The sequence below is a fragment of the Neomonachus schauinslandi genome, chromosome 4, assembly GCF_002201575.2.
Source record: "Neomonachus schauinslandi chromosome 4, ASM220157v2, whole genome shotgun sequence".
In the NCBI taxonomy this organism is placed as follows: Eukaryota; Metazoa; Chordata; class Mammalia; order Carnivora; family Phocidae; genus Neomonachus; species Neomonachus schauinslandi.
The window spans coordinates 98,159,642-98,180,183 of record NC_058406.1 but is presented as its reverse complement, the minus strand read 5'-3'; the positions used below and the strand labels follow the sequence as shown (position 1 = coordinate 98,180,183).

General features: G+C 36.3%; 1 protein-coding gene across 1 annotated transcript in view; it reads left to right on the top strand.

Moving 5' to 3' along the window:
* The window catches only part of SPAG17 (sperm associated antigen 17), a 214,437-nt gene that overhangs the window by 142,385 nt on the left and 51,510 nt on the right, over nt 1-20,542 (top strand). Inside the window, exons 25-28 of the mRNA XM_021690132.1 lie at nt 5,318-5,493; nt 7,849-7,972; nt 10,649-10,827; nt 12,701-12,860. Coding sequence (XP_021545807.1) covers nt 5,318-5,493; nt 7,849-7,972; nt 10,649-10,827; nt 12,701-12,860 — 639 coding nt within the window. The remainder of the gene's footprint in view (nt 1-5,317; nt 5,494-7,848; nt 7,973-10,648; nt 10,828-12,700; nt 12,861-20,542) is intronic.

The following is a 20,542-nucleotide window of genomic DNA, read 5'->3' as shown; positions in this document are numbered from 1 at the left end:
CAAAGCCCTTTTTCCTTGTTGATCTTCTGCTTAGATGATCTGTCCATTGCAGTGAGTGTGGTGTTAAAGTCCTCTACTATTATTGTATTATTATCGATATGTTTCTTTAATTTTGTTATTAATTGGCTTATATAATTGGCTGCTCCCATGTTAGGGGCATAAATACTTACAATTGTTAGATCTTGTTGTATAGACTTTTAAATTATGATATAGTGTCCTTCCTCATCTCTTATTACAGTCTTTGGTTTGAAATCTAATTTGTCTAATATAAGGATTGCCACCCAGCTTTCCTTTGATGTCCATTAGCATGATAAGTTTTTTCCACCCCCACACTTTAAATCTGAGGTTTCTTTGAGCCTAAAATGAGTCTCTTGCAGGCAACATATGGATGGGCCTTGCTCTTTTATCCAATCTGATACCCTGTATCTTTTTATTGGGGCATGTAGGCCATTTACATTCAGAATAACTATTGGAAGATATGAATTTAGTGCCATTGTATTACTTGAAAAGGAACTGTTACTGTATATTGTCTCTGTTCCTTTCTGGTTATGTTACTTTTGGGGTCTTTCTTTGTTTAGAGGATCTCCTTTAATATTTCTTGTAGGGCGGTTTGGTGATCACAAATTCTTTTAGTTTCTGTTTGTCCTGGAAGATTTTTCAGTCTTTCTATTTTGAATGACATACTAGCTGAATAAAGTATTCTTGGCTGCATATTTTCTTATTTATTACCCTGAATATATCATGCCAGTTCTTTCTGGCCTGCCAGGTCTCCATGGATAGGTCTGCTGCCAATCTAATGTTTCTACCCTTGTAGGTTATAGACCTCTTGTCATGAGCTGCTTTCAGGATTTTCTTTGTCTCTGAGATTGGTATCTTTTGGGGTGTTGATTTATTTTTATTGATTTTGTGGGGGGTTCTCTGTGCCTCTATGTGGATTTTGATGCCTGTTTCTTTTCCCAGCTTAGGGAAGTTTCCCACTATAATTTGCTCTAATATACCTTCTTCCCCCCCTCTCTTTCCTCTTCTTCTGGGATCCCAGTTATTCTAATATTGTTCTGCTTTATGATATGTTATCTCTTGAATTATCCCCTTGTGATCCAGTAGTTGTTTATCTCTCTTTTTCTCAGTTTTTTTTTTTATTCTCCATCATTTGGTCTTCTATCACTAATTCTCTCTTCTGCCTCATTTATCCTAGCAGTTAGAGCCTCCATTTTTTATTGTGTATCATTAATAGCCTTTTTAATTCAACTTGGTTAGATTTTAGTTCTTTTATTTCTCCAGAAAGGGATTCTTTAGTGTCTTATATGCTTTTTTCAGGCCCAGCTAGTATCTTTATAATTGTTATCCTGAACTCTAGTTCCAACATCTTACTTATGTTCATACTGTTTAGGTCCCTGGCAATTAGTACTGCCTCTTGTTCTCTTTTTTGAGGTGAGTTTTTCTGTCTTGTCATTCTGTCCAGAAAAGAATAGGTGAACAAGAGAACAAAATATTAAAATGGCAACAATGATCCATCTATTCCAGAGAAATATACACTAAACAAATCAGAAGAGACCAGAAACTGGGAGGGAAAAAAGAGAGAGAGAGAAAAGAGAGAATATAATCAGACAGGCAAGCAGAATAGAGCAATACAATGGATTCTGCGTGTATTTTGGTCTGTGTTTTAGAGAACTAGATCCCAAAATTGTAAAGAAAGGAAAACTTACGCATGTACAAAAATAAAATTAAATACAATGAAAAGATAGAATGTAATTGTAAAAATGGAAATGAAAAGATAAGAAAAAGCAAAAGCAAAAAAAAAAAAAACCCAAAACAACAAAAAGGGATATAAACAGAGAGGTGAACAGAACATAACAATACACTATCTCCTGAGTGTATTTTGGTCAGTTTGTTAGAAGAAACTACATCTCAAAATTGTAAAGAAAGAAAAACTTATATATACAAAAATAAAATTAAATACATTGAAAGGATAGAATGTAACTGTAAAGACGAAAATTAAAAAAGATTTTAAAAAGGAGTTGATAAAATAAGAAATTGGTTGAAAAAGGAAAGGAAAAAAATATAAATTAATTAATTAATTAAAGTGGAAAGACTAAAGAATCATCGGGAAAAGCCATGAATTCTATGTATGTGCTGTATTCTCCTATCACTGGAGTTTTGCAGTTCTCATTGATTGGTACACTTGGTCTTGGCTGAATGTTCTTGCTCATTTTCTGGGGGAGGGGCCTGTTGCATTGATTCTCAAGTGTATTTGCCGTGGGGTGGAATTGTACCGCCCTTGCCAGGGGGCCAAGCTAAGTAATCTGCTCTGGTTTGTTCTATATGGTTTTTGTTCCCTGAAGGCTTTCTGCGCAGCTTTAGAGGATGAGAATGATAATGGTGGCCTCCCAGTCTCTACATCTTGGTTACCCTATTCTTTTTGTGCCTTTTAGTTCCTCGAATGTTTTCTTTTATCTCTGGCCATTTTCTCATGCTTTGTAACTTGCTCAGAACACTTCCTCCTGCTGGGTGCACCACCACTTGCAACAGTTAAACTTCCTCCCATCTTTCAAGGTCACAGCTTATAGGTTACTTGCTCTGAGAAAGACTTCACAGACAAAGTGTCAGTAGCATGTGAACTGGGTCTTTGGAAGTGAGTGGGAATTGCATAAGCAAAGAATCAAAGGAAGGGAATTCTAAATACCAAGAATAGTGTGTGCAAAAGCTCAATAACATAAAAGCATGACTTGTTTATGGAAAGGCAAATTGTGCAGTATAGCCAAAGTATGAGTTTTATGGAGGCATTTTGTGTTAGATGTCCTTATTCTGGGTTCCCATGGAGCACTATATTTCCTCTATCAGGGACTTAACACATGACATTGTACCTAAGGGTTTTTTCATTTGATCTACCCATTACAAGTTCCTTGTAGTCTCCTTCATCATTGGTTACCCAATTCATAGTACATAGTAGTAGGTACTCAATAAATATTTATTGAATGAGTAGATGGAGGGGGATGAGAGGGAGGCATTTCCAGCTGCCTATAACTGGATGCCATTCACTTATTTATATACTGTACTTCTTATGGGTCAGGAATCTTGCTGGCACTGAGCCACAATGATGACTAAAACCATGGTACATCTACTCAAAAAACTCATTGTCTAGGGGCACCTGGGTGGCTCAGTCATTTGAGTATCTGACCCTTGATTTCAGCTCAGGTCACGATCTCCAGGTTTTGAAATCAAGCTCCACATTGGGCACACATTCAGTGAGGAGTCTGCTTGGGATTCTTTCTCTCCCTCTCCCTCTGCCTCTTCTCTCCTCCTGTCTTCTCTCTCTCAAATAAATAAATAAATCTTTTTAAAAAAACTCATTGTCTAATGGGAAAAGAATAAATAGAGAAATAACTGCCAAAGTGCTAGAAATTATATATAAACATAGTACTGGGGACAGCTAGAAAATACTTCAGAGAGAAAGTATAATATCTGAGGTGGGATTTTAGAGATGAATGGGAACTATCCAGACAAAGCAACAAGGAAAGGGAATTCTAGACAGTAAGAATCATTTGTGTATAAACATAAAATTGTGTAAAAGCATAGCATCTTTATAGAAAGGTGAAAAGTTGAGTATAGCTGGAGTGGTGGGATGTCTGCACTGAATGCCCTATAAGATCAATGAGCATCAAAGATGTTTAAGTAAAGGATGGGAAGTGACATGATTGGATTTTATATTAGGAATATAATTTTAGTGATAGTTTGGAAAGTACACTGAAGTGGTGGTATTGGAGGTCCCATACCAGTTTGGAAACTTGCTGCAGAAAATCAAATAAGAGATCAATGAGAATATGAGGTAAGTTAGGAATAGATAGGAGTGGCATCATTCAAGAGAAATTTCTGATGGCTTGGTGACTAGTTGGATGTATGAGATCAGTCAAAAAGAGAAGATACAAATACCTCACTGTCTAACTTGAGAAATGAGATGCTTGATTGGTCATTAAATGAGATTAAGTATATAGGAGGCTTTCCTTTCCTAGGAGAAGAGAGACTTACTGAGTTTGAAATGTCTCCAGTACCACAACCAGAGGGAGATATCTAAAGGCAGTCAGAAATATTAATCTGATGATGAGAAGAAAGGTCATGCCTTATGATGTAAATTTTGGAGTCATCAGCATGTAGATGACAGTTAGACCCCCAGTAGTGAGTGAGATACTCAGATCTACTATATATAATAAAGGTGTTCATTCCTGGCTGTGTATCACAATCACGTGTGTTTTTTCACAAATATAAATGCCTGTGCCTCATCCCTAGGGAGTGTGATTCAATGGGTCATGATAGGGGCCTGAGCTTTTTATAAAAAATTCAATGAGTAATTATTATGAGCAGCCAGAGTTGAGAACATCTGTGCGTAAGCATAAAGAGCACATACTGCATGGAGCACTGGTTGTAATAAGAAAACAATGAAGCATGGATCACTACATCAAAAACTAATGATGTATTGTATGGTGACTAACATAATAAAATAAAAATTTTTTAAAAAGCATAAATGGAAAACCCCTGGAATCTAATGACACTTAAGAACTCACAAAAAAGGAAGAACCAGTAAAGGAGACAGAAAAAAATTGTTCAGAGAAGGAAGAGGAAATCCAGGTGGAGTATTATCCTGGAACCCAGAGGAGAATAGAATTCTTTTAAGATGCCAGTGATGTTCAGAAGATTGTGACATAATTCCTTCAGAGATCAGCTTGCCTTTGAGAATTCTGACAATCCTTTTAGACCCAGAATAAAATCAATCTTTTACAACTTCTAAAACTTCTTTTTATCATCTCAACTAGAAAAACCTCGTTTCTGAATTTCCTTGTTTGTATCCCTTATTATTTTCCTATTTAATATGTCCTTGTATTAAAGCTATTTGAGTATAACTCTCATTAGACTATTTTGGCTTCATAAGGTCTTTTTATATATATTTTGTCATTATTGCTCACTGCTCCAAACATGTTGCATGTAAGAACCTCTCAATAAATATTTCTCAAATAGATGGTTATCTTTAGGAGTTCACAATCTAGATGGGAAGGCAAGAACAAGTGAAATAATGACTCAATCAAATATATCAAAATATTAAGTACCTCAGATTTTTTAACTACAATTCTGATTTTTAAATCAACCACATTACCCCTGAAATCTATCCAACTGAAAAATCATGTTCAGCAAGGGTAAAAATTGTTGCCAACTGGTATAAATGCATGGCAACGTGTTTGCGATGCAAACATTTATCTATTTATTTAACAAACATGTAAAATATGAATGTCCAATTTACTTGTTTTCTCCTTTCTTCTTGTTATAGAGGATAAGGATCCTAATTTGGAAACAATGTTGAGTATCCCATCAGCACTTACTACAACAGTAGTTCCTCTTATAGTGACTGTTCCTCAAGGCAGAGTGAAAGGAAAAACAAAAGGCAAAGAAAAACCCAAAGAATCTCTTAAAGAAGAGGAAAACCCAAAAGAGGAAGAGAAAAAGGTACAAGGATTTTCCATGGATTCCTAAACCCTACTCCCTCAATTTTAACGTTTTTAAAATCACGAGTTACGCCAACAGTGTTATTTCAGCACATGTATGTTAATGTGCAGATGCATTAACATTCCTCGAAGTTTCCATTTTGAATGAACAAGAAGAGATTTGCACACAGGAGTTGGATCCCTACACCAGGAGACATACTGTCATATACAAATGGACTCAGGTCTTTCTTTCTAAACTCAGAATGAAGAGTTCATCCTTTTTTCCAGTCTGGGTCTTGGGTATTCTTTGCTTTTGGTTGGTTAAGTTCCTACCAATCTCTAAATACTTTATTTAGTTTCATTAGATAAACAACAACTGAAAGAGGAACACCTCTAATTAAATAGTGGCAACACTTCCATTTGGTAGACTTGGGCTTGGATATTGATGGGCTGAAGGACTGAAGGCCAGCCCGCTTCTGGCCAAAGAGCAGTTCACCCTCTGCTTCCCATGCCACCAAACGCAGACACACACACATACAGAGGCTTTGACTCCAGGCGTGTTCCTAATACAAGAATACAGATCACAAGAATACAGACAAGAAGGAAACCACTGATGAAATCTTGAAAATTTCCTAGGACAGCTGTACAGTTTGTACAATGTACAAATTCTCAACTTATTAGAAGAAAAAAAAACATGTTAAAAAATGATCAGAGATACTGATTTCAGACCTTGGCCCTTTAAACGTTAGGGTGTTTGTATGTCACTTGATCTCTGCATCATGTTTATTTAGCTGTACTAGATGACTTTTCTCAAGCCAGGACATTTGACCCTTATTAAGTAAAAATTTCACAGTGTTGAGCAGAATAACCCCAGATAATTCATTAATTTTACTGAAAGCAATTTGGTAGCAAACCCATCGGTTCTCCCACAATTTTTAAAAAGTGACAATAATAGAAGGTTGGAAGATAATTACTGGTTTTTTGTGTAATGATAAATTTGTCATGGCAGGTTCATGTCTTCGAACATTATTGTTCATTTTACAGGACTTCATAATTTTTTTCCTCTTAATTTTGCTTTGTGTTTTTATTCTTTTAAGATTTTATTTATTTATTTATTTGAGATAGAGTGAGAGAGAGAGAGAGCACAAGCAGGGGAGACAGCAGGCAGAGGGAGAAGCAGGCTTCCCACTGAGCAGGGAGCCCGACGCGGAGCTCGATCCCAGGACCCTGGGATCGTGACCTGAGCTGAAAGCAGATGCTTAACCAACTGAGCCACTCAGGCATCCTTGCTTTGTGTTTTCAATTGATTTTTGGCTAACTATTCAGATTTATTATTTGTTAGTAACAAAGGCAGAACAACCTAAATGATCAACAGTAGAAGACTAGTTAAAATAAACAGTAGAGGGCATCTGGGTGGCTCAGTTGGTTAAGCGACTGCCTTCGGCTCAGGTCATGATCCTGGAGTCCCTGGATCGAGTCCCGCGTCGGGCTCCCGGCTCGGCGAGGAGCCTGCTTCTCCCTCTGACCCTCCCCCCTCTCATGCTCCCTCTCTCTGTCTCATTCTCTCTCTCCAATAAATGAATAAAATCTTTAAAATAAATAAATAAATAAAATAAACAGTAGAAGACTAGTTAAAATAGGTGCAGCAACAGGGGATCTGCTGGAATGATTTCAGAGGCTAACAGAAGAGAGCCAACTGGAAAAACACATGATTATTATCATTTCAGTTTGGGGTTGGTTGGAAGTAATTAAATAACTTTCATTCTGGAGTACAAGTAACCAAACAAGGGATTCAGCATAGTTAGCATAAAATTAACTAGGATTTTTAAAGTAGACACACCCAAACTTCATTAGTTTATAAATAATCTTTTTACATCTTTTTAAATTGTTTTTACTCACTACAAAAGTAATGCATGCTTATTAGAGAAAAATAATGACACATTTCCTAGTAGTATAACATCCTTAACACCCAAACTTTAAAAGATATACCAAGCAGGTAGTGGGCATGTTGGTCAGCCCTTGCACCCACACTTGCATACAGAGGCATCTTTCAAGGCCTATTTTGAGTCCCAACTGCTCCATGATCCTTTCCTAATTATTCTCATTAATTTTGATATCTTCATTTTTGGGAGGAGAGATGTGCTAACCATTTGGTACTATAATTTAATTGTTTCAAAAGGCTGTGTGCCATTCTATGAGCAGAATATAAATTGCACAAAGGTAGAGACTCATGCATCTTTATAGGCTCCATTGCAGGGACCACTAGTCCTGGGCAAATCATATCTTAAGCACTCAGCAAGTGCTGGCTTAGTCACAATACATCAGTAGCTCATTTAGAAAATGACAAACAATTATTCATGTGTTAAATTATTTACAGGAAGAAGTAGAACCAGAACTTGTTTCACAAGAGACTCTTTATGTTCCTACCTTCCAAAACTTAAATGTGTCTTGCCCCAATGGACTCCTGGTGACCTTCACTGGGCAAGAGTCTACAGGTGAGTGTTAGCCAGCATGGAGCAGAGAGGGAGTGGGGCAAAAATCATGTAGAAAACAGTTAAATCACCATTGACAGTGTGTGTATTCTTCTACCAGTTAAGCATACTTGTTGATAACGAACAATAGGCTAATAATAATAATGACCGGCATTTTTTGAGCCCTCAGCACTAAGTACTTAATATACATGAAAATATACAACTATTATAAGCTAAGTTCTAATAATTCCATTTTACAAAATAAATTGAGGTTTCAGGAAGGAGGTTCATTAACTTTCCCAGGTCCCTCAGTTCGTAAGTGGCAGAGATTAAAGGTCATTCTTGGTCAGCGATGGCAAAGCCAGTATTCTTAACAACTGTTACGGGGTGGGACCCTATCTTCCTGGCTCTACAAAGGGCCAAGGTACATTAATTTGCTGGTCTGATCAAATCAAAGGACAGTGAGCATAAAGTAAGTGGAGGCAAATGCCGGTTAAGTGGTTGAAGGAAATCAGTTTGTTCCAGATATTAGGATGTAATTTTATAAAGTCTGTTATTTCTGTACATGGCCTCTAACTTATTAAGATGACTAAATAAGTATAAGTAGGACCTCTTTAATTAACATGATGTGGCATCTACATTAGTGACTGAATTTGAATATCATTTAAATGGAGGCCCACTATTGCAGTAGAATTAGCAGATGCAACAAAGCAAGCACTGGCCTGGGACTTGAGTTTTATATATGGCCCTTTCAGTTACCTTACTATCTCTGGACCATGTTTCTTCATCTGATAAATGTTTTGTTGTATCAGTAGATCCTGACCTTTATTCACAACCAAATATCCTCTTTATTATAATTCCTTTACATATACCATATTTGAAAAGAGTATCTATCAAAGAAAAAGAGTATACCTTTTGAAAACTAATTCAAGGTCATGTTTACTTGCCACCCAAATGAAAAGAAACTAAATGTTGCAGTTGATCTGGCTGGTCTCAATTTTGTTTTTCATTAGGCTTTGTCAATATGAAAAATAGACCATGAACCTTTGTTTCTATTTCCAAGGATTCCTAGTGGTCCAGGTTTTCCATGATGGGATTGACTGTGTAATGGCCAGTAAGGGTCTTCCAAAGTCAAAGTCAAAGATGTTATGAGTGTACTAACAGAGATATTTCTAGACAAGACCGATATTTGTTTGTTGGTTTGTTTGCTTGATCCTATAATCAAACCCCAGCTTAATATCTATTTCACCTGTTTTTTTAATTATTATTAGTTTCATTACCTACTCTGGGTCAGCTTTGGACAGAGGAAGGGAAGGTCACACAGTATAAGAAGAATGAGCTTTTCTGGGTGCCTGGGTGGCTCAGTCAGTTAAGCATCTGGCTTCAGCTCAGGTAGTGATCCCAGGGTCCTGGGATCGAGCCCCGCATCGGGCTCCCTGCTCTCCCTCTGCTGCTCCCCCTGCTTGTGCTCTCCCTCTCTCTCTCTCTGCCAAGTGAATAAATAAAAAATTAAAAAAAAAAAAGAATGAGCTTTCTTGGGTGACCTTGGACAGGTCATAACCCCTCTCCACCTGAATTTCTTCATTGATAAAATTGTGTCATATACTAAACAGGGTTGTTACAAGTATTAAATGCGAAAAGACTTTCTAATCTGGAGCATACTATTCTAGTGTTAGATTTGGAGGAGGTTGTTTGTTTTTTGGTCAGGGTAGCAGCTGTTGTTTTTACATGAGAAAATAGTTAAGCATAGAGACTAGTTCAAATCCAAGCCCTACCACTTACTGACTGCGTGACCTTGGAGAAGCTATAACCCTTTCAAGCCTCCATTTCTTCATCTGAGACTCTGGAAAGTGAGAGTGTCTCTCTTAAAGGGTTGTTGAGGTGGGCTGAATAAAACACATATACAAAGCATTTAACATATATAAACATCTCAGTAAATGCTTATTATGTTATTGTTACTAATACTTCTGTGACTTAGAGGGTATCATGAAGGGCCCTCATTCCAAAATATTTTTCGGTCAGCGTGATACAGTCATTGAAATCATTACGTGTTGATAAGCCCCTTTATAAGTTGAGAAGAGGAAAGTATTCAGTTAGCAAAAACTGAATAGTTTCTAGATGCCAGAAATTCTCAATAATAATATTTTCTTTTGAAGGAACTTATTAGGTGCTTTTCTCCTTGATTGCCAGCTAAGAATAGAACCCTGAGAAAGTCTGGATTTGGTTAGAGATGAGGGGATTATGTTTACTTTGAAAGATGATGAATGATTTAGGAAGGGCAAGCCTGAGGAACTTCCCCTGGCACTCCAGGCAACCAGGAGATCCCAGGAGAGCATTGTGCATGCAGGGGCAAGAGCTTACTCAAAGGCAGGAGAAAAGTACCAACAGGGAAAAAAGGAACATCTAAGACAGCAAAAATCTGCTTCCTTCCTAATTTTGCCAAGGATGTCCTGGAATTCATTAGAAGAATGGGTTATACATGGAGAAAGGTACCTATTAAGTACTTGTAGCTGACCGTATTTACTACACTTGACTATAACAAAGGTGGCAAAACACCAGTGCTCTGGGCCATCTGTCATGATATGAAAACTGCCCCATTATTCAGATGTAGACAGAAGAATGAAAAAAATTAAGCAAAAAGATAAAATGCCAGCTACACAGCATTGCCCAGTTCACAGGAAGGCTGTCTTTCTTTTCTTTTTTAAGATCAGAATGTTGCGGATGCGGAACCCACTTGGGACATTATGGTTCGGCAGAGCTACCTCCAGAAGGTGAAGCACTATGAATTCTACAAAACGGTGATGCCACCAGTGGATCAGGAGGCATCAAGAGTTATCACCAGGCAAGGCACAGTTGTGAAATACATGTTGGATGGATCCACACAGGTAACAGAATGTTAGATAAATACTACTCCTTCCTGCTGCAAAGTAAAATACAAACAAGCTGTGGGTAAAGAACAGTGTTACGGTAGGCAAAAGGGATAACTCATTTGAAAATGGAGAGACACTTAAAATGACAAACGGAGAATAGTATAGTCTTCTGTGCAATACAGGATACAAACAAACTTATTCTGTATATGATTCAAGACTGCAGACTAAACACAGTGTTTATCTCCTCCCCATCTCAAGGCACCTTAGAATAATTTAAAAAACACTTTTAAATAATAAATTCATAACAGTACTGGAAAACAACAAAATGTGCCATCAATGGATCAGAAGATTAGGAGAATTTCTAGAAAATGCAAGTCAGATGAGACCAGACTGCTGGAGAAACAAGAGCAAAGTTTAAAGCATGTACAAGAGAAAACCTGCTAACCTGGAGGTTGGGAACCAGAAGTCATAATATCCAGAAGCCATATGCCCTGTACTATCCCTCCCCAGTGATCACAGGGAAATTGCTTCTGTGATCAGAGGATACACCACCAAGAAGTGAAAAGGGATCCTCAAGGAGAACAATGACCATGCACCCAAGAATCATCAGGCTTAGAGAAAAACCAACTGCATGAAAGTAAATTACAGAATAATCAAAAAATTAAAGAAATAACATCTAAAAATAAGAATAAATTGTTAAACAAAAAACTTGAGAGTAAAAGTAACATAGGCAGAGACTTGAGAGTTAACAGTCTACAAAATAACAATAAAAAAAGTTGCTGTGGAAAAAAATAAAGAGTTCTTAGGTATTAAAAATGACTATTGTGTGTCAAATCACTGTGTTACAGTGATATGTGTATATATATATATATCACTCAGGTATATTATATATATGTATATATATGTATATATATAATATGCCTGAAACTAATATAATATTGTATGTCAATATACTTCAGTTAAAAACTTTAAAGGAGAAAAAAAAGAAGGAAAACAATTGTGAAAAATTAAGGTGAGAAAGTGGATTACGAGGGAGAGAAAAGTTAAAAGAGATGCGGAAAAGGGATCTGAAAAATATAATCTCCAGGAGAAGAAAATAGTGGGAGTGAAGGGGGAAAATAATGAAAGAAATGATCAAGGGAATTCTCCCAGAGTTAAAAAAACAAAAAACAAAAAACAACTTCGGATTAAACAGGACAACCAAGTGCCAAGCAGGATCGATACTAATTATCTTTAAAAGATCATCTAGATATGTCATAGTGCAATTTTGGAACTGCACAGATAGACAATCCCAAAACTTCCTAAAGGAAACCAGTTACCTACTATAGAATGAGAACTGGATGGACATTAGATTTCTCATTAGCAGCACTGGTGGGGGTTCTTGTCATGTTCATTGGTAGGTTATAGATACTGATCTGGATAGATGTATTGATGATACATATAGACACGACACATTCTAGAGATAGATGTTGATAGAGATGAAACATTTAAATATGTAATAAAATTTTAAATGTAGTCATTATATAAATTGAAAAAGAATGGGTAATTTTCTAGTTGCATAGAATGGAGAAAATAAAAATTAAACAAATAAATATAAAAAAATAAAAATTCAAGTCAATCCAATAAAAGACAAGAAATAAAAAGAAAAGAAACAAAATAGAAGGTAAATGGAAAACATTGAATATATTATCATGCTCATTATTAAGCTGTAGTCTCTGAGCTCCAAAGCCACCATCCTATAATATGCTTTGTGCTGAGTCTGGAGGTCTGCAAACAGCATTTTTCCTTTGGATTAATTTCAACCTCTACCAGTTTGATACACCCTGTTAAATGTTAACCAGCCTCTTTCTTGCTTCTGAGAATGTAAGAATTTCTGCTTTTCCTTCAGGTTCTCTTTGCAGATGGTGCTGTGAGCAGTAGTCCTGATTCAGGTCCTGTTTTTCCTCCTGTCGAAATGCCACCAAGCCCTCACAGCGGAGACTTGATGGACACAGTTTTTCAGCAAAAGTCAGAAACAGCACCATCTGAGATTGTCATTCCAAAGAAAGGTAATAATTGAAGCCTCTCAATTTATAATGTATTTAATAAATCTTATACTTCTCATCTTTTCTATGAATATGCTCATGTAAGTTCACATATATACATACGTATACATCTTAATTGAATCACAGCACTACACACTGTTTCATGAACTGCTTTTTTCTCTTAGTAATAAATAATGAACATATACTCTTACACAGCATTAGCTCTAATGCCTGGGCTACTGGTTTAGGGTTAGTTGAGCAGACCAATGATGTCAAGATTCTAACTAGGCATCTCTTTGGTTCTCTTGACCTTTTCCTCCAAGCTGCAAGCTGGGAGAAGGCCACACCAGCTCCAGGTGTGAGGTTCTCATATGATACCTCTCAAAGCAAAAAGCAAAGAGAGTGAATACAAGAACTTTCAAGTGTCTCTTTTTATCAGGGAGGAAAACATTTCCAGATTCCACCCCCTTCCCCCCCACCAGCAGACCTCCCCTTATATCCTATTGACTAGACCTGGCCAAGGACCTAGGCTGGGATAACAAGCATCTGACATTTTTGAATTTTTTTTAGGAGATGAGCACTATTATTAGGGAAAAATGAAGCTGGATAACTCTTGAGTAAGCAGTCAACCGTGCCTGCCATAATCTAATTTATGAATTTGTTCTCCTCAGAGATATTCTCGATTTACATCCCTACCTCCAATGCAGTATAAAAATATCTGCTTCCTCATACCCTTGCCAATGCTGGATTTCCTTATTCTTTTAATCTTATTCCATTTGATTTGATAGATAATAATCTTTTTATTATGTTATTTTGCATTTCTTTGTTATTGGGGAGGCTAAACATTTATCAATTTTTTTCTTTTTGTGATTTTTCTATTCACGTATTTTCTTAGTTTACTATTGGGATGTTCATTACTTTCATATTTATTTTTAAGAGATCTTTATATGTAGGAGATGTGTGTTTGTGTACCAGGCACAATTCTGAATACTTTAAAATATTAAATCAGCTAATCCTCATAACAACTCTGTGTGATATATATTTTAATAATTCCACTTTACAGATGAGGAAATGGAGACACAGAGAGGTGGAGTAACTTCCTCGAGGTCTCTCAGCTACTAAGTGGTAGAGCTGGGATTGGAGACTGGGCATCTGCGTTGCAAATTTTTCTCAATTTCTCATAGGACTTAGGTGATCTGAGACCAAGATTTAATCTTCTTTGTCAATTTCACACATCTCCCCATAGTAACCAGTAACCTTGCTTAGAGGCAAACTGAATTCCCTTTTTGGTTACACTCAAAATTTAATGAAATAGACTTTTCCTTAGTAATAGCTGAGGGTTCTTGGTTGAAGGGAATGAAAGCGTCCTCATTGCTTTCAAATTTCCCAGCTCAAAGCCTCCCCTCCTTTTTTGATGGGAGAAAACTTGATGTAAGGGTAACCACTTCTCTTAGAGCTTGGCTGGGTTCCAAAGGGCTTCTGCCTCCAGCATGGTGTGCTCCAGATTTCTTTAAAGCCCATCCATCTAAGATAATACATTAAAAAAAAAAAAAAACCCTAATAGACTATCTTTTTAAGAGCAATATTAGGTTTACTGAAAAAAATGAGCAGAACGTACAGAATTCCCCTACACTTCCTCCCTACCTGGCTCACAGTTTTTCTTATTTTAAACACATCTGTTATAATTGATGAGCCAATATCAAGACATTATTATTAACTGAAGTCCATAGTTTGCATTAGGGTTCGTTCTTCGCGTTATATAGTTCTAAGAGTTTTGACAAATGCATAATGTAGTCAATCTACCACTACAATAACATACAGAATAATTTTACCTCCCGGGGGAGTTGGAGGAAACCTGTGCTCTATTTATTCCTCTCTCCCCTCACCTTCTCCCCAAAACCAGTACCCATGAGCCGACACTCTCTTTTTCCCTCTACCCAGAACCTTGGAACCACCAATCTACTTTCTGTTACTATGGATTGACATATTCTGGACATTTCATATAAGGAAAAGCATACAGTATAAGGCCTTTTGTGACTAGCTTCTTTTAGTTAGCATAATATTTTCAAGGGTCATCTATGTTGTAACTTGTGTCAGCACTTCATTTTTGTGGTCGAGTAATACTCTGTTGTATGGATACACCACATTTTGTTTATCCACTCATCAATTTGATGGACATACGGGTTGTTCCACTTTTGGGAAATTGCAAATAAAGTTGATATGAATATTTCTGTACAAGTTTTGGTGTGGACATATGTTTCCATTTCTCTTGAGTAGATACCCAGGAGTGGAATTGCTAGAATAGTGACTCTGTTTCTAATTTTGAGCACCCGACAAACTGTTTTCCAAAGAAGCTGCATTATTTTCTATTCTCACCAGCATGGATGAGGGGGTTCCTATTTCTTCACATTCTTGCTGACACTGTTATTTTCTGTCTGGAGCCATTCTAGTGGGCATAATAGTGGTATCCTATTTTGATTTTGATTTGCATCTTCTTAATGGTTAGTGATGTTGAATACCTTTTCATGTGTTTAGTGAACATTTGTCTATCTTCTTTGGAGAAATGTCTATTCAAATCCTTGCCCCAATTTTGTAATGGATTATTTGTCTTCTTACTTTTGAGTTGTAAGTATATTTTGTGTATTTTGGATACAAGTTCCTGATCAGATACAAATCAGATACATGATTTGTGAATATTTTCTCCCAGTCTTTGGGCTATCTTTCCATATTCTTATTGGTGTCTTTTCATGGTGTCCATTTTGCTGAAGTCCAATTTATCTGTTTTTTTTCCCCTCTGGTTGCTTGTACTTTTGGTACTGTATCTAAGAAATCATTGCATAATCCAAAGTCACAAAGACTTATTCCTGTATTTTCTTCTAAGAGTTTTAAATTTTTAGCTCTTGCATTAGGGGCTTGTACATCCATTTTTATATGATTTTTTTATATGATATGAGATAGGGGTCCAAATTCATTCTTTCAAGTTTATTAAAAAGACAATTATTTCTCCCATTGAATGGGTTGGCACCTCAGTCAAAAATCAATTAACCATAAATGTTAAGGTTTATTTTTGGATTCTTATTTCTGCTCCACTGATCTATATGTTTATCCTTTTGCCAACATCTCATTGTCCTGACTGCTATAGCTTTATAAGTTTGAGTCACCCACGTTTGTTTTACTTTTTTAATGTAATTTTGACTATTCTGGTTCTCTAGCATTTCTGTATGAATTTTAGGATCAGATTGTTAATTTCTGCAAAAGAGGCAGCTGGGATTTTTATAGAGATTCCACTGAACATGTAGATAAATTTTGAGAGCATTGACATCTTAACAATATTGTCTCTAATTCATGAACTAGGGATATCTTTTTATTTATTTAGGTCTTCTTTAATTTCATTCAGCACTTTTTTATAGTTTTCAGTATACAATTATTAGCAATTGTTTTGTTAAGTTTTCCTAAGTGTTTTATTCTTCTTGATCCTATCATAAATGGAATTATTTTATTTTGGGGTTGTTCATTGATGGTGTACACCAATACAATTGAATTTTTGTATTTTGGCCTTGTATCGTGAAACCTTGAACTTTCTTACTCCAATATCTTTTGCTTTGCAGCAACTTTGGAAATAAGATCCCAGCCCCCGGTGTTTGTTGTTGTTGTTGCTGTCATTGCTGTTTGTTTAGTGACTTTCCTGAACTTATTCTTGCAAGTCTTTCTCCTTTGTCCTGTGTGGCTACTAAAGTCTCTGCTGTATTAGCTTAGTGATCAGCTAGTGATTAGGTGGGGATTCACTTACATGCCTCAAGCCAAAAAGTCTCCCAGCCTTTGCCAAGGGAGCTTATTGGGGCATTCCTTCATCACTCTCACAGTTTAAACCCTAGCCTTAGCCTCAAGGTCAGCCAAAGGTGAGAGATTCGGTGTTTCTCAGGTCTTTCCTGGACATGAGTACAATCCTACACATTCATCTGGCCACAGGAAAATGTCAGAGTTTTTCAAAGTCCCTACAGTCATCTCATTCTCCAGCTTTTCAAGTTTTTAGGTCAGCCTCTTGTTTGCCCCAACTATTATTGCTGCCTGAGACAGCCACATGATGATTAATGGCCACCGATTGTTTCAACAAGGGCCCCAGCATAAGGCTGTTTACAGTGAGTGAATTCTGATTCAGGTCAGAGTGAGGATTTTCGGGGAATTTTCAGAGCAAACAATGATGAGTCTCTAGGAATGGGGCTTTTAGGGAGAATTCCAGGCCTATTGGCCCCCTCCAGCAGCTGCCACACTGTTGGCTTTCACAGCTACTGTGATTCCAAGGCTACTGTTTTTCAAGGCTCCTGCACAGTTGGAGATGGGGAAGATGGAGGATGAGAATCGGGCAAGTTGTAACACCACAAAGCAGTGGTTCTTCCTGAGATTCAGCTGATTGTTGCAATTCTTTGGTTTATTTCCAGAGTTCTGAAAGAGTTGGGGTTTTTTTTAAAGATTTTATTTATTTATTTATTTATTTATTTATTTATTTATTTGACAGAGAGACACAGCAAGAGAGAAAACACAAGCAGGGGGAGTGGGAGCGGGAGAAGCAGGCTTCCCACTGAGCAGGGAGCACGATGCGGGGCTCGATTCCAGGACCCTGGGATCATGATCTGAGCCAAAGGCAGACACTTGACGACTGAGCCACCCAGGCGCCCCATAGAGTTGATTTTGATTTTTTTTTTCCAGTGTTCTCACTGTTTTGTTGGAAGAATGGCTTTTTGAAGGTCCTTTCTTGCCATTCCAGAAGTGCTTCTCCCATCTCACAAGAAATACTATTTAGTATTTTCATTATTTTTTTAGCTCTAAATATTTTCTAATTTCCATAATGACTTCCTTTTTGACCCACAAGTTACTTAAACATGTTTCTAAATTTCCAAAACTGTGAAGTGTTTCTAGGATTTTTTAATAATCGATTTTTAACCAATTTTTTGAAATTCGTTGAAACATGATGTATAGCCTCAAATATGGGCAAGTGTTTAAAAAAGTCTGTGTATGATTGAAAAGGGCATGTATCCTGCAGTTATTGAGTATAGTGTTCTCTTTATAACTGTTAGATCAAAACTGTTAGGTGTGTTATCCAATCTATTTTCAAGTTCAGCAAACTTCTCTGCAAAGGGCAATATAGTAAATTTTTTTTTATTATGTTCAGTTAGCCAACATATAGTACATCATTAGTTTTTGATGCAGTGTTCAATGATTCATTAGTTGTGTACAACACCCAGTGTTTATTTAGACTTTATGAGCCATATTGTCCCTGTCACAACTACTCACCTCTGCCGTTGTAGCATGAAAATAGCCACAGACCATACATAATTAAATGAACATGGTGTATTGGATTTAAATAAAACTTATTTATGGATGCTAAAATTAGAATTTCATATAATTTTCATGTATCACAAAATAGTATTCTTTTGATTTTTTAATTATATAGAAATGTCAAAAGAAGCATTACTTCACAGACTACAACAACAGACAGCAAGCCGTATTTGCTCTACATGTCAAAATTTGCCAATCCCTATTGTATAACTTCACAGATATTTTTAATCTACTATATCAATTTATTCAACAGAAGTATGTTTATTTTTTTAGTAATAATAATACTAATATTTACTTTTGTTTTTTATTTTTTTGAGAGTGAAAATAGTATTTTATTTTTTTATTTATTTTTTTATTATGTTATGTTAGTCACCATATAGTACATCATTAGTTTGTAGCAAAAGTATGTTTAAATAAGGGTAAAATAGTCTATCCAGGTGCTATACTCCTTATAATTTAATCTTTATTTCTGAAATTATTATATCTTTTTAATAGTTCTGTAAGGTTTTTCTTTATATACTTTGAGGATGTGATTTTATTAACTTACAAATTTAGATATCTTCATGGTAAATTTAACTTATCAGTAGGCAGTGGCTTTTTGTTCTAGGATTTTTTTTTTTTGCCCTTATGTCTATTTTGCTTATATTATTATAGCCACACCAGCTATTGTTTAATCCCTTTGCATTATAACTTTTTCATACTTTATTTTACTTTCAGTGGTTTATGTTTAAATATATCTCTTGTAAGCAACTTATAGGTGAATATTTTAAAAATTTAATTTGATAATTTTTGTCTTTTAACCAGAGCTTCTAATCCATTTATTGTATAACAGGTATTTTCTGAAAATGTCTTTATGTTGTCCCCACCCTTGGATGATAATTTCACTGGGTACAGAATTCTGGATTAATAGGTGTTTCCTCTCCAGCATATTGACAAAAATTCCTTAGATTCTTCTTGCTTCCAGTGTTGCTGTCGAAAAGTTGGCTTTTAGTCTAATTGTTGTTGCCGTGAAGATATCTAACTGCCTTGAAAATATTTTATTTTTCTTATTATAATTTCAATACAATTTAGCTAGGTGTGGATTTCTTTTTATTTATCCAAGTGAGAATAAATTGGGATTATTGAATCTATGGATTAGTATCTTTCATTTAGTCTGGAAAATTCTCAATAATTACCTCTTTAAATGTTGTTTCTGTTCCATTTTTTGCATATATAAGAGGCTTTTACCTCTCTTTTATTATTTCTATTACTTTGACTCTCTGAGAGTCATTCTAAATAATTTCTTTAGGTCTATCAGTTCTCTTTTAATGCTCTGGAAATAGAAATAAATCCAAATTAAATTTGGGCAAAGGTAAAGCTTAGCTTCCTGCATATGTCTTATTGGACTCGTCCCATTAGTTAAATCTGCATCTTAGGCCAAGATCCATGCTCTGGTGCACATTTCATACTCTGAATCTGAGGAATCTTCCTAGAGCTAACAATCCTTGTAATTTGCTTCTGGGTCTGAGTTTACCTCATCATTGAGGTTTGATAACACTGGCCAATCTCATCTACAGATCCACTCATCATTATTTATACAAATGGAGCAAATCTATCCATGATACAGGGATTGAGGTATTATTCACAGAGTTCGATAAGGTTTTTTCAGTTCTGTATTCCTTTCCAAATAGGTGGTGTTGGGGGGGATTGGGAGGAGGGATGCGTCAAATGATTATCCATGTAGTAGTTGAATTGTACAAATCCTCTCCCCTTGGGACGCCTGGGTGGCTCAGTCGGTTAAGCGTCTGCCTTCGGCTCAGGTCATGATCCCAGGGTCCTGGGATCGAGTCCCACATTGGGCTCCCTGCTCCGAGGGGAACCTGCTTCTCCCTCTGCCTCTGTCTCTCTCTCTGTCTCTCATGAATAAAAAAAAACAACAAAAAAAAAAAAACCCAAATCCTCTCCCCTAGTGAGAGGCCAAAGGTATATGCCTGGTTGGTAAAGTTCTCCAGATCCAGAGCTAAAGAAAGCTGTCTCCTATCTAAGACTAACAAAATGACAAAATCAGGGGAATGAAGAGTTAAAAATCTGGGAAAATGCTAGAGTTCAGTAAGTCAAAAGAAGGAATCTGAGGTATGGAGCAAAGGTAAGCTTTAAAAACTAGGGTACAAAACCCCAAATCTGGAATCCAGGGAGCTATAGGCAATACCCAAAATTATACAGAAATTGACCAGAATAGGTATTTTTCCCACTTGAGAAATAATATAATTGATGAATACAACTTAGAATTTCTATGCCACAGTGTCTGATGTAGCTTACAGTGTGTTAAAACTTAATGAATAATCTATATAATTGATATTATAATTATACTGTGTTTGATTTTACTTGAA